Source organism: Equus przewalskii, chromosome 21 (genome assembly GCF_037783145.1).
Source record: "Equus przewalskii isolate Varuska chromosome 21, EquPr2, whole genome shotgun sequence".
Lineage (NCBI taxonomy): Eukaryota > Metazoa > Chordata > Mammalia > Perissodactyla > Equidae > Equus > Equus przewalskii.
The window spans coordinates 635489-649528 of record NC_091851.1 but is presented as its reverse complement, the minus strand read 5'-3'; the positions used below and the strand labels follow the sequence as shown (position 1 = coordinate 649528).

The 14040-nt window shown below is 55.3% G+C and overlaps 1 protein-coding gene and 1 long non-coding RNA gene across 2 annotated transcripts in view; one reads left to right on the top strand and one right to left on the bottom strand.

Moving 5' to 3' along the window:
- The window catches only part of ACSS1 (acyl-CoA synthetase short chain family member 1), a 53857-nt gene extending 44425 nt beyond the window's left edge, over window positions 1-9432 (bottom strand). The window contains exons 1-2 of the mRNA XM_008506644.2: window positions 9033-9432; window positions 489-585 (exon numbers count right to left, since the gene is read on the bottom strand). Of these exons, the coding sequence (XP_008504866.2) occupies window positions 489-585; window positions 9033-9360 (425 nt within the window). The 5' untranslated portion in view covers window positions 9361-9432. The remainder of the gene's footprint in view (window positions 1-488; window positions 586-9032) is intronic.
- Window positions 9433-9614: 182 nt separating this feature from the next.
- Window positions 9615-13540, top strand: LOC139078179 (uncharacterized). Its single transcript, XR_011531015.1, has 2 exons — window positions 9615-10185; window positions 10301-13540. It is a non-coding gene; the product is annotated as an uncharacterized lncRNA (long non-coding RNA).
- Window positions 13541-14040: the final 500 nt, after the last annotated feature.

Below are 14040 nucleotides of genomic sequence, written 5' to 3'. Positions count from 1 at the left end.
CAAAGAATACAGATGTCAGGTGTATCCCTCTTTAAAAGACTCCGTCTTATTTATTGTCCTCCTCTCATAAGTGCTCCACAAGTAGGAGGCAGGGCTGACCGTCATTACTCCAGCACGTGTTTTATTCAGCCTGCATTCACGTTTACTTTTCCTGGGACCAGAGAACATTTCCAAAGCTGAAACATGCCCCCGGATACTCGGATAACCCCCGCCCAGAACCGAACCCAGCACACAGGACTGTGCAAAGCCTCCCCGTGCCGTGAGCACTCCTCATCCTTGTTTCCAAGACCCAGTTCCTTCTGCGGGGATCTAAAGACACCAAGCATTGCCAAGGTGACCGAGAAGGCTGGCCTCCTCCAGGCTGGACGATCCTGCTCCTATTCACAGCCCGGCAGAGGGCTTTGTCGCCAGTGTCTACCTCAGAGACGCGGAGGCCCAGGAGACGCTGCTGGGCGCTGACATGCCCGCCATCAGGGGACACACGGTACCTGTAGGTGATCCTCACTTCAGTTCCAGGCTCGTCTCGCTCCCAGATCAAAGCGACGCTCTCCGGGGACTTCTGAACATGCTGGTCCAGGCAATTGACTGCACAAAAATAGGTTTAGGGACATTACACTTGGTGCTCTTCGAGTCAGAGTTGGGGAGGACCTGGTTTGCTGCGGCCCGTGCTACACTCCCCAGAGGTGGACCTTTCCCTTGAGAAAGGCAAGGTTCTACTTCCTTGCCAGGAGAAGGGTGATTTTCAGAGCCTGGGAAAACGAGACGATCCTATACAAATACGACCTCACACATACAGGGTGATCCTGTGAACACTGTGAAGCAGGCGCTTCATGCCAGTAGTCCCACCCCAGCCACACATTGGCATCGCCTGGCCACCCCAGGGCAACCAGACCCAGTTGGCCACCTGGTTTCCAAGGCTCCCTGGGGATGGACTAGGCAGCTGGGGCTGAGCAAAGCAGCCTGAGCTGCTGGAGAGAAAACTTCATGCACAGAGCACGCCCCCAACTCAGTCTGCAGCTCCTGGGACAAGGACCCACACAGGCTCTCAGGTGTCCAGACAGACCCTACAAACCAGCCTCTGCTCCAAGAAGCCATGCAGCAATGGGGAAGTGCCACGCTGGTTTTCCGGAAGGCTCTGCTCCTCTCCCCCTCCACTAACAAAGCTCAGATCACATGACTGCCCACAAAACACAGGTCAGTTCTGCGAGTTTACTGTAAACCTGAAGATTAGTGGGATCATGTTCACTTGCTAACATCCTGTTCACTACTCTTTTGATTTCAAAGGGAGCGTAGCTCTGGCTGGTTAATGCCAGCACATGCCCCCTTCCAACCAGCCCTCACTGCCAGGTTTTCATCACCCACTTCCCCATCAGTGGGGAAAATAAATACCACGAATAGCTTTGGGGGCCAGCTGCTATCTGCCCCCCTGGTCTTTAGGATCACCCCCATGTCCAAGTATATAATTTTTTTCTTTTTTCCTTTTCAGGGCAGTTACTTATCTTCCCCAAATCAATCTCCACTATATAAATGGGAGATGTAATCTCTGTCACGTATCCCTCCCAGGGCAATGATCAGGATCAAGTGGAAGACTGATGTCAAAGTGCTGTTATGTGAATACAGGTCCTGTAACCAGCGCGAGCTCCCTGCTGTGAGGCACAGACTTCCGTAAATACTTCCTGCTGGAATGCCCTTCTGACAAAGTTATGGAAGAGCCTATCCACAAAGAGCACGTGATCCCCCGATTCCTGAGGGGACTCACATGAAAACAGTTACATACTTTAGCTTGTGTGTGTGTGTGAACTACATTTTTTTCCTCTTGGGTTATTTTATCTATCATTTACTCTTATAATTTAAAAAATTTCATTTCCACTTTATGGCTCCTAACAGGTGTACAAATTATACCTCAAAAAATTTAATAAAGGAAGATAGAGGTCATGGAAAAAATTACCAGTACTACTTACTGATGCAGAAAACTTCTTTGAATTACTAGAAAAAGAGAAGGAATGCCCGAAAAATAGAAGAGAGGAAAAGCAAGAAGACAAACTGACAAGAAGGAGCTGGGTGGCCAAACCTGGATTGTGTGACAAACCCGACATCAGTGTGTGTGTCAATCTGGTCCCAAGTTTAGAAAACAAGAGTGTTCACACTAAAACCAGGGATTTCTGGCTTCTCTGGAACAATCAGCAGATAAGTCCACACCCTCGCTTGAGAACTGAGGTGGTGACCACCCCTCAGCAGGGGCAGACCCTGTCCCCTACCCCTGCCGCCTGGCCCTGGAGGACCTGATGGATAGAACAGGAAGTGGTGCCCCTGAGCAGGTCATGACAAGCCTTGGAGTGCCCAGCTGAGGACCAACAGACTGGGTTACAGCCGTGCACTGAGCAGGGGTCCCGCAGGAGGAAGGCGCCGCTCCCACGTGCACATGAACATCACTGGAGAGCTGGTTACAGATGCACACACTCGGCCTCACCCCAGACCTGCCCCAAGAAGACCCCAGGAGATGTGTGCACACGTGCTTATCCAAGAAGCCTGCTGCAGCACACCTTCTCCCACTCTACGCTGAACCGTCTGAGTCACCATGAAAGTGGCCAACTCAGATACAGCTTAGGAAACAGTGTCCAGGAGATCTGGTGACCCGCCCAAAGTCCAGCCAGGAAGCGGCAGGAAGGGCCTCAGAACATGCATGACGCCTCACCCAGGACTCATCTCCCTTCATTGCCTGCTCCCGGGCAGCCGGGCCCCGGGCCATACCTCTCACTCTGAGAGTGACTGCCTGACTTGGAGCAAGACCCTCACAGCCTTGGAGCCCAGCAGGGCCTCCTGCACCTGCTTTACACCAAGTAGGAGGGCAGAGCTGCGCCAGGTGGAGGGAGAGGACCTGCCACAGAACAGACAGCACCCAGAATGAGACCGACTGTGTGTCATCTCTTCCCAGGGCCGACAGATGGCAGGAATCCAGGCAGGTCAGCACTGAGCCCCAGGTGCAGTGTCCGCTAGGTGCCTTCCTTCACACAGAAGGTGCTGGACAAGTGGCCACCAAGGCCCCAAATGAACTACCTCTCTTCGCTGGTCTTGCTCATTCGGGTGAGCACCTTCCTGCCTCAGGGCCTTTGCACAGTTTCTCCCTGCCTGAGAGATGCTGTCCCACTCCCTGACTGCAGCCCCTCACCTGGTTCCCACCCTCATGCGGGTCTGCACCTCCGTGTCCTCACTCTCTCATTGAGCGCTTCATGCCTCCCTCTGTCTCTCCTGAGATGTTTACAGCTTGCAGCCATCGTGGGCAGGGCCAGAGGTCCTGCTCACGGTCGGTCGTACAAGTGCAGGTAGCCCAAAGAACAGAGCAGACAGAGTGGCAAAGCCTGCATGACAGACAGCATTCCAGTCCTCAAGCTGAGGGGGACATTGGGGTCCAAATGACGATAGGTTGACCCCATGCCCAGGGGAGGGAATAGACCTCTTCCTCTCTTTGTGGCTTTGTCCCTCAAGAAAGTCTCTTCTTGGCCTAAATCAGCACTTCTAAGGCCCCCAGAGTCCCCCAGAGGGCTTGTTAGCACAGCGATGGAAAGGCCTTGCCCTGAGGCTCCAAATGAGCAGTGGGAGTGGGCCTGAGCATCTTCACCTCGAAGAAGACCTGATGCGACACCATGCTGCTGGTGCAGGACCACGCTGACGGACAGACACGTCTGCACGCACGTCTCCTTTGTAAGTACACTCCAGATTCCAGAGGGTCTCTCCTGTCCTATGGGGACAGAAGTAATTAAACATGCTTGCCTGCTCTGTAGGACATCTGGCCACGCCTTCACTGGATGGCAGCCTGGAGTCACGGGGAAACCACGCTCTTGAGTCTGGCCCCTGTCCAACCAGTCACTAGCCACAGACAATGCACTTGTAACTTAATCTAAATCTCACTTTCCTAATCCATAGTGGGGGGTAACGGCTCCTGACTCTGGGAGTGACCGTAAGAGTTAGATACCATTGGAGAGTTTCTTGTCACGGGGTCAGATGGTGTGGCAGTGTTCCCAAGGGAAACAGTTCACTGCTCCGTGAATGACACTCAGATGATACGGGCACCTAGAGAAAGCACAGTGCAGGGTGTGGGGTGACAGGGCCCTAAAATGCCATGTATGTATAAAAACACATATTTATAGTTCCTGCTATTGCCTCAATGGCAGGGAGAAAAGAAGGGAGGCAAGAAAGGAATTCTTACATGTCCCCATTTAAAAAATAGCTCCAACCAAAGAACTGGGCAGTGGGACAAGAAAATTCCATTTCCAAGCATTTCCAAGAAGAGTTGGGCGAGGACCAAGCACAATTTAAGGCTCAGCTCAAGCCCTGCCTCCTGCTTCAAGCCTTTTCCAAATTCCCAGCACATGACGATCTCTCCCTCTCCATCACTCATCAACAGTGGCTCACACTATTTAATGCCTGCTTCCTCTGCCCAGTGGTCCCCATTCTGGGACACAAGGTGAGCTCTACTAAACCCTCCCCTGAGGTTCCAGAGGGCAGGAACCACGTCCCTAGGGTTCCTTTATTATGGGGGTGGGGTGGATGACACCGTAATTCTCCCCTTGTGGCAGTAAAAACCTTGAACAGGTTACCCCAGAATGGATTTGCTCCCTGACTGATTTGTGGTCCATCTCCTCATTAGAATGCAGGCTCCGTGGCACTGGGGCATTTCCTCACTCTTCGTCACTATCCATGAATTGGAGCCTTTATTTCCACATCCGTGCAATGGGACCACCAACCACTTCACGCTGGAGTCGTGAGGAAGAGAGGAGATGAGAGTCCACTGTGTTCACCGGAGTGCAGGTCTGCGCCCCAGCCCTGACACAGCCCTGCGAGCGGCTGAGCAAACGCTGCTGGTGGTTCAGGGGTTTGGGGTGTTGTTTTTAATGAAGATTACAAAGGCTTATCCTTTCCATTATAAAGGTGGCGCTCACGTATGTAGGAATTTTCAAGAACTCTTGTTGGTGGTTTAGATCCAGCCCTCCCCCTCTCCAACTTTAAGTGAAACTTCATACAGAAATTCAATTTAATCAAAAGAAATGAGGGACTTAATATTCACAAAAGGGCTCACAATGGGTTTTCTTTAAATAGAAAATCTCCCTGGCACACATTAAGATATTACATAGCCACAAAAATTGTATTTGCCAACTTTCCAGAAGCATTTGCTATTTAAAGTCAGTCATGCCTCTGACAACTGGGGACGTTTCAGACTCTTTTGGAGGACTCTCTTCCTAAGACCTGGGGTTACATTTTCATTTAGAGTTCCTTGAGAGACCTTAGACAAGTTACTTTAACCACTGAGAGAAAAAAGAAGGCCAGGCCAGTAGCGCCTTGCCATTCTCACTGTGTCTGCCTTCTGGCACACTGAGAGGAGAGAGGAGTGCAGCAAAACGGTTTCCATTGCTGCAACTAATGTTCCAAAAAGCATCCAAGAAACCTCTGTGTTCAATGCTTGGTTAAAAATAGTTTCTCTACACCCTTGCTTGAAAGTAAGAATGTATACACTTTTAAAAAAATCAACTCAGAACTTGGTGTTTAGAAAATAGAGTTTAGTGGCGTGTTTTGAAAGCAACACATGTCGTTACCCTCCGGTTCTGTACTTGCAACTTCCTGACATCTTGAGTTTACATACCACAGAGCAAAGACAGCTGCTGAGCCCTGCGAAGGACACAGGCAAACTGCAAAGACTGGAAAGAATCCTTTTTAGAACTTGGCTTTCCAAAGAACCTCTGCAAAGCAGTTTTATGTAAACATAATAGAAGCAAGTCACTGCAAGGGCTGGAGGTCTACCTCCCCTGCCCAGGGGACCTCTGACACCCTGACCACACCTGGTGACCCAGCTATCTCAGAGCTCCAGGCTGGGCTTCGAGAGCCATGCTGTTCGTCCACCTGCATGCCCTCCCCAGCCTGCTTCTCAGCTATTCCAGGCTGATCAAATGCAAACCCATGTGGTCCTGTTCAGAGGAGGCAGTGCTCTTAGCAGCACTGCTGAAGGCCAGGCTCAAGGTCACAGCTTCCCCCCACGATTCATTAATAAATAACAAAGGCAAGTGATTGGGTGCGAGTACATGCTAAAGACAGTCCAGGGTGCTTTACGAGCATTTCTCACTTGATGCTAAGGACAGCCGTGGGTGTCCCCAAGTCACACACTGCTGGTCAGAAGAAGCCTAGCAGCTTCTGACTTGGTCTCTGGGACCTCTGGTCGCTGACGTCCCCTGGGCCCAGTTGCCATGCTGTGGGAAGCCCTGGGTAGGTGCTTTGGGCCACAGTTCCAGCTGAACTCAGCCCGCAGTTATCCCAGCCCAGGCCACAGACTTGGGAGTGAGAAGGAGGCAGATGACAACCGCCCGCCCCAGACATCAATCGGGAGCAGAAGCAAGCCATGTGAGGCAAGCTGTCAGGCCCTGTCCAAAGTCCTGACCCACAGGATCTGTGAGTAATAAAACCGATGTCGTCTTAATGCCGCTAAGCCTGGGGGCTGTTTGATATGCAACAATAGTAACTAGAACAGAATTCAGTTACACATTACCTTATTTTACAGATGAGGGAATGCATGCAAGGAATGGTAAGGGGAAAGCAAAGATTCAAACCTAGGTGTGACTCTAAAGACAGACCTGGAGCCACTAAACTGTGCCACACCACCCACATACCATTTTCGTTTGTTTCATAGAGTCATCTCTAGTTCACTAATCCCAATTCTGCCCATTTTAGAAGTGCCTTGATCTGCCTACGTTGGAGTATCCAGGTCAGTGGTTCTCCCCCTCAAGTGTGCCTCAGAGCGCCTGGAAGATGTCCTCAACACCGGCAGCAGGCTACCCCAGGGTTTCTGGTTCTGGCTGTCTAGGATAGCGCCTGAGAACTTGCGCTTCTAAAAAGTTCCCAGGTGATGCTGATGCTGCCATTCCAGGGACCACACTGTGACAACCACTGGTACGGATCTTCCGGAAGGGATAATGGGAGTTTCGAGAGTGACGCTCCTTCGGAGCAAGCCATCATCACACTCTCACGCACAGACAGATCAGGCCAAAACACTCCCACCCATTCCACAACATTCTAGGGGCTCCCACGACAGCCAGCACCTGGCCAGGTCCTTCTTCATGCCATCAGTTCTGTAGTTCATGCCATCAGTGCAGACACTGGGAAAGGGCAGAGAGATTCCTGACAGGTGAGCGGGTGGGCATACACATCCGGAGTGAGAATGCTGCTGAAAAGCTGTTTTTCTACAAGGCAGTTTTCTGAAGCTCAGTTTCTGGCTAAAGCAGCCATAAAGGCTGCATCCTCAGGAGAATAAGTGAAAGGAAAAGGAGGCAGAATTGCTTGCTGACCACACCCCACACAGCTCACAAGGTCCTTGCTGCCAGCCCGTGAGGTCCACCCCACTGTTTTATCTGAGAGAGAGATTGCAGTGAGCGCGAGCCAATGTGATCGTCCACAGCAGCCTCAGGCTGTGTCCTAAGTCCCAGGCGGCTTCCAAAGGAGCTGCACACCGTCTGCCCCCTTCCTGCTGCAAGTCGCTCTCCTCTCTTTCAAGGGCACATTCCACCAACTCTGCAAACCGAAGGGTTTGTTTTTTTTTCCCACTAGTTCAAGGACACCTGCTGCTGACTCAATTTTAGAGAAAACCCTTATCTAGTAATGACTCATTTTGATTAAACCAGCAAAGTAATATACAATATGAAAAAAAAATCCGGTCCAAAGTTCTCTTAAGTTTCTTTGTTTGAAAGGTAACTGCAAGACACTACCTATAATTTTATGGCTATTTCTGAATATAATAAATTAAAATTGCTACTACTTATTGGTCACTAGTAAGTGCTGGGCAGGTGCCATATCTTCTAGCACTCATCCTCGCGACCAGCCCAGCAGGTGGGCTTCTTACCCCCAGTCCATACAGGAGGAGCCCAAGGCTCAGAGGAGAGGACACCTGGGCCAGCAAATGGTGGAGCTGTGTGAGCCGGCGGATCTGACCTCAGGTTTAGGGCGTGGCCAGGGAATGACCTTGCCAAGAAAATCTGCAGGTCCTGCCCTTACACACCCTCTAGACCCCACCTACAGGGTTACTGGTTGTCCCTGACATCACAGCCCTGCTGACCACCACCCCTGGCTGCAAGTTCCCTCCTCCCCAGGCCCCCCAACTCCAGGCCTATCCTGTCTGGCCCCACTGCCTCCAGTTCTTGGGCATTCTCCCCTTGCTGGTGGGGACACTGTGTACTCTCCCCACCCCCCAATCCCAAATCTTAGCAAAACCGTTGTAGATTCAGTCTCAGCAGATACCAGAGGACTGACTGGCTAGTGGAACTGGTTTCTGGGACCTCAATGGCCACCAGGTCTAAAGCAAGCCGTGGGTCTTTGGGCTGCAGCTGAAACTGAGAACTGGGAGGCCTCGCCATTCCTTCCTTCCCGCACACAGGCCCTGGAGCAAGGAGATAACCGAGTGCCGCTGCTGGCCCGGGGTTTTCTCCTCCCTCGGGCCCCGGCAGAAGCTCGATTTGTTTACGTGGGCAGATTCTCTTCCCCAGGCGGTTCGCCGGCAGGGCAGCTGGCGGAGACAACAGATAGAGGCTTTTGGGTTTTGTCTCCGGTCCCGGGACAGGAGTGGGGAAGTTCCGACTCCTGGGGGCGCTGCACCCTCCTCCTCAGCCTGGCCCAGGTGTCGCCCGCCGCTGCCCGCAGGCTTGCGCTCCGCGGTGCGGTGGAAGCCGGTAGTTAAACTTCGGAGACGACCGATCGATGGAGGAGTCGGCCGATCGAGGAGCCAGCTGGGGCAAGGCCAGCAGCTGGGTGACCAAGCTGACACCGGCCCGAGCTGGGAAGGTGGAGTCGGGACGGGGGTTTACAGCGGGCGGGGGGCTGGGGCCTCTGGAACCCGGCGGGATGCGGGCGAGGGTGACGTGGTTTAGAGCGCAAGAGGCAGAATCTTGGAGGAGGGGACTCTGGTGGGGCCCCCACCCGCTTGCCCCGGGGTGGCTGCCGCCAGCTGGGTTCTGTGAGTCCCCTCAGGGGCACCTGGGGCCACGCAGCCTACTCACCAGACACGTTTAACTGGCCTCCCAGGAACCAGCCGATCTTGCCGCTACTGAAGTCGCAGTCCCAGACCGTGTGGTAGGGGGTGTCCCACACGAGCGTGTCCCGCGCCAGCGGCCCCCAAAAGGCGGCCGGCTCCCGGGCGGCCTGCGCGCTCAGCGCCTGGTAGGAGCCGGGCTGCGCGGCTGGGGCGGCGGGGGCGCTGTCCCACAGCCCGGAGGCCGCCCGGCGCGGGACACTCCCCCCGCGCAGCGGCCGTGCCGGCTGCCCCGAGCGCCCGTGCAGGCTGCCCAGCAGCCTCCCGACGCCGCGGCCCACGCTGCGCGCCGCCATCTCGCCCGAAGCCCCGAGGCCCTCTGCTCCCCGAGGCCGGGCGGCGAGCAGGGGCCCCCTTCTGTCTCCTCGGGCCCCGCCCCGTCCCCGCCCTCCGGCCGCCACCCACTCCTGGGGGCCCCTTCCCGCTCTGCAGCTGCCTCCCGGAGCCCGCCCCGGTCCCCACCCCTTCTTCTCCCGCCGTAGGGAAGGGGACCGCGAGGGAGGAGGGGCAGCAGCCGAGGGAGGGGGCGCGGGGGAGCGCGGGGCGGAGCGGGGTCCCCGGGCCTGGCGGGGCTGCTATGCGCCCCCCTTGTCGGCGCTCCCGCCCTGACGCTGGGCGTCCGGCTGTTTTGGTTTCAGTTTGTGCGTCTTCAAGTTCCGACGGCTGCGCGGCGCGAGGAACAGCAGAGACACGTGCGTCGCGGGCCGCGGGCTCCGGCGGAGATCCGGGATCCGTCGGAAATTCGGGAAGGAGCGGGCCCAGGACGTAAGCGGCCGGCGGAGCGAGGCGCACAGGGGGTCCGAGGACTGCCGAAGTTACGTCGCTTCGGCGTCTCAGAGACTGAAGTCAAAGCGTTCATCCCTCTGTGCGCCCTTGAGCGTGAACCCCGCGCTCGGCCGGGCCGCCTGCCCACGGTCCAGACACACAAACAGCCCCCATGGGCTGAACGGGCTGATCAGGGGCCCTCGGGCCAGGGGGCTCTGGGGATCTGGAGCGTGGTCTGGGGTCCGGTGCTCTTAGCACCCAGCTGCCGCCCTCAGCCCCGCCGGGTCGCCTCCTGCCTGGAGGGAAGTGTAACAGAGAAGCAGTTGCCACACTAACCTCGGCTGATTTGGAACCATGTACGTTTTCTCCGATTGCTCCAGCATCTGTAGCCTGGGCTCAAACCCTGGCTGTACTAGCTCTGTGACCTTGGGCAGCCTCCTAACCTCTCTGCGCCTCGTTTTCTTTCTCTAGAAAACGGGAGTGGTATCTCCCTCCCTGGAACTACAGTGAAGAACAAATGAGAGGTGTCTGTGAGCCGTCCGGCCTGGGATGGAGCACGGCAAGCTCAACAGTGGAGGGAGGTTTTTGCCATCAAGACGGGAAGCATAGATGGAAACCTGTCTCCACCAGATTCTTAAACATTTCAACACCCAAGAGGTAAACACATGATAAACAAGGGAGTTGCGTGGGGGAGGTTTGGAAAACTGGTTGGTTGAGTTCTTTGGGTTTGGGACAGATTCCTTCCCGTTAGCTGAAAGATCTGCAGAGGGAGAGACCCTGCGTTCAGAGAAGTCATCGCCCCAGGCCACTGTGGGTGTTGAGTGCCTCTTTCCTGCCAGATGAGAGAGGGTTTTGAGGCTGGAGAACCAGTGATCATAGCTAGCGCTGGACATGTGCCCTGCTCTGTGCCAAGCGCTTGACCTGCATTTTTTACTTAGTTTAAAAATTATCTAGCGCTATCAACTTCACCAATTATCAACCCCTAGTGGAACAAATGAGAAAACTGAGCCCAAACACGTAGACTGGCTGGAGAGCATGCGGCGGGCTGATGCAAGAGCAGCACTGGTACCCCACTCCCGCCTCCATGTATGCTTCACCACTTGGCCTGAATCCCCATTTTTAGTAGAATATGGAAAATTGTTCATGGAGAAGGACCACAGCTGTGGCAGGGCGTCCCAAAGATGGCCATCAAGACCTCACCCCTGTGTGTGTGCGAAAGCTTGCTGCTCTGTCAAGAGGAGGGGCCTGCTTCCCCCTTGCATCTGGGCCGACGGGATTGCTTCACCGTAGACCGTGGCAGTGGGCTGCCCTGACAGGCCCGGGCCCGAGGCTGCAGCCCCTGCTCTCTCGGAACCCAGCACCATGCTGTAAGGGAGCAGGTGTAGCCTTCTGGAGGAAGAGAGCCCACAGCGAGAACAATGAAAAAAGCACACAGTACATTGTACTTTAAAACCGAGACGCACACAGCTCCCATTTCCTTTAGTTTAGATAAAGAGAATTGATTATGTGTACATGAAACATTTCAGAACCAGCCAGGTGGTACAGAACTGCACTTCCTGCAGCCCAAGAGACTTACCTAAGAGGCTACTGAGGACCTCCCTCCTGAGTGTCACAGCCCCTGAGGCCAGGGCCATCCCTGCTGTGTCTTGGAAACAGATCTCCCGGAACTGCCACAGGTGGAGCCACACCTCACCCACCCCCACCCCAGCCACGTCCACAGGGCTGCTGCCCATGGGGCCTTGGCAGTTCTGAGCGAGCAGCGGGCCATCCAGGCAGTGCTGGTCACATTTTCGCCCCAAGAAGCCCCTGGCCTTACTGTGAGCAGAGCTGAAAGCTGTAGTTGGCAGGTGCAGGAGTAGGAAGGACTGGGAGGTGTCCAGTAGGAGCCTGGGACTTACCTTATGCTCAAGTTGGAGACAGTGATTCAGCTGTGATTACTGAGCCTCACAATCCTTAGAGATAGATGCTCTGGTCCTCACCTCACATGGGAAAACAAGCACAGAGAGGATAGACACCCACCTAAGGCCACACAGCCAGCAAGTGGAAGAGCCTTAGCCTCCTGCCTCCAGAGCTTACAGTTTTAACAGCTTTAGGGGTGTAGTCCTTTGCTGTTGCCTTCGTAGGTCCTACCACCCACGTTACTCGGAGACTCGTGGCACTTGGATGCTCCTAAGAAACAGTCTTCATTGGTAACCAATCTCCTGGGAGACCCAGCTGCCTCCAGACCGCGAGACCCCGCGTTGAGTCGCACATCCATTCACTGTGAAGTCGGCTGCCCCCGAGAACCCACAGAGCGCTCTGTGTCCTCGTCCCTGCGTCTCTGCCCTTCCTGTTCCCGTCATTCTCCCACTTCTTCCCTTCAGTGACACACAAAGACCTTTGTGGAGCCCCCCATGTGCGCGGCCCAGTGCTGAGGGCTGTCAGCTTGACAAGGGTGAACCAGACACAGCTCCTGAGCTCAAGGTCGCTGTTTGGGGGTGAGGGAGGGAGTGGTACAGAAAGACATGCCAGTTCAAATAACTGAAATGCAAACAAAAAATCCATAACCAGAACCTTGAAGGAGAAGGCGACGACCCAACTGGCCAGGAGTCTGAGAGTGGCATCACAGGGTGGCAGGCTCATCCTCCCCTGTGGTTCCCGTGCCCTCACTGGTGACGATGACGTGCAGGGAGGCTTGAGTACACCTACTTCAGCAGCAGGACTCCATGGTCCCCCCACCGCGGCACACCAGATCCCTGTGGAGGAGCATGCCCCACCCCACACCCTGCGAGGCGGACCCAACAGCGCACAGCAACCCCAGGACCAGACGGTTCACCACCAAAGAGCAGGAAGACGGGAGATGAAAACTAGCGCTGACTTCAGACGGCACTGGGTTGGCAACAGGGCATCCTCCTGGAGCTGGGGGACCCCCCACCTGAGGGCGGTGCCAAGTGTGGAGCAGCCAGGCTTTGTGGTGGGGTCTGCTGTCGGTCAGCTCTAGCAACACACTGACCACATTCCAGCAACACCAAACCCTGGAGGCTCTTCACGCGCTCTAACCCTCCCTGCGCGTGAAAGGCTGGGGTGGTCAGCCGTCCACAGCCCACAAAGGACCTTAACTTTTGGCTTCACTACTGGCCTGTGTGAGACCCCGCACAACCCACAGTGGTCAAGAGCATCACTGGTGAAGACAATGACCATCTCCTATGACTAGTAGTCATTGATACCTGGAAGAACCAGTCCCCTAACTTCCCCGAGGCCACAGGGCCAAGGGGAGCCAGAGCAAGGACCCCCGCCTACGCCCCTGTCTCCTCGGGCTCCAAGCTGCCTCTCCTGAGGGGACACCCTTGCTGGGGCAACAGCACAGTCTGCCCCTGCTCAAGGCCAGGCTGGCATTACTGGTGAAGATCACACAGACACATGAGGGGCCCTCCGAGGGCCGAGCTGGAAGCACTTTGAGCCATAGCTGCTGTCACTGTGGATCAAACCCTGGCTTCTTCCTTTGTCAGCCCCCAAGGAACCCTAGTGGACAGAGAGCACTGGGTAGGGAGCCAAGAGACCTGGACTAGAGCCTTGGATCAGCCCAGCCCACCATGTGGCAAGTCTCCGCACGTCTCTAGGCCTTGGTTTTCTCATCTGCAAAGTGAACAAATGGGAGCCAAATTCTGGATCCTTTAGTTCTAAAACTACAAGTGGTACATTCATCCCAATAAGGATATGCCAGACTTAGTACCCAGAGTTTCTTCTGTTTCCATAAAATCACAGCTTCTGCCAGTGTAGGGGCCTCCCTAGATGTGTGAGGTCCTCCCTGACGAGTGGGGGCCTCCCTGATGGGTGGGGGCCTCCCTGACGTGTGGGGGACTCCCTGATGAGTGGGGGCCTCCCTGACGTGTGAGGTCCTCCCTGACGTGTGAGGGCCTCCCTGGCATGTGGGGGAGTCCCTAGATGTGTGGGGGCCTCCCTGACGTGTGGGGGCCTCCCTGACGTGTGAGGGAGTCCCTGGCGTGTGGGGGAGTCCCTAGATGTGTGGGGGCCTCCCTGACGTGTGGGGGACTCCCTGACGTCTGGGGGACTTCCTGACATGTGAGGGCCTCCCTGACGTGTGAGGGAGTCCCTGGTGTGTGGGAGCCTCCCTGACGTGTGAGGGAGTCCCTGGCATGTGGGGGAGTCCCTAGATGTGTGGGGGCCTCCCTGACATGTGGGGGACTCCCTGACGTGCGAGGGCTTCCCAG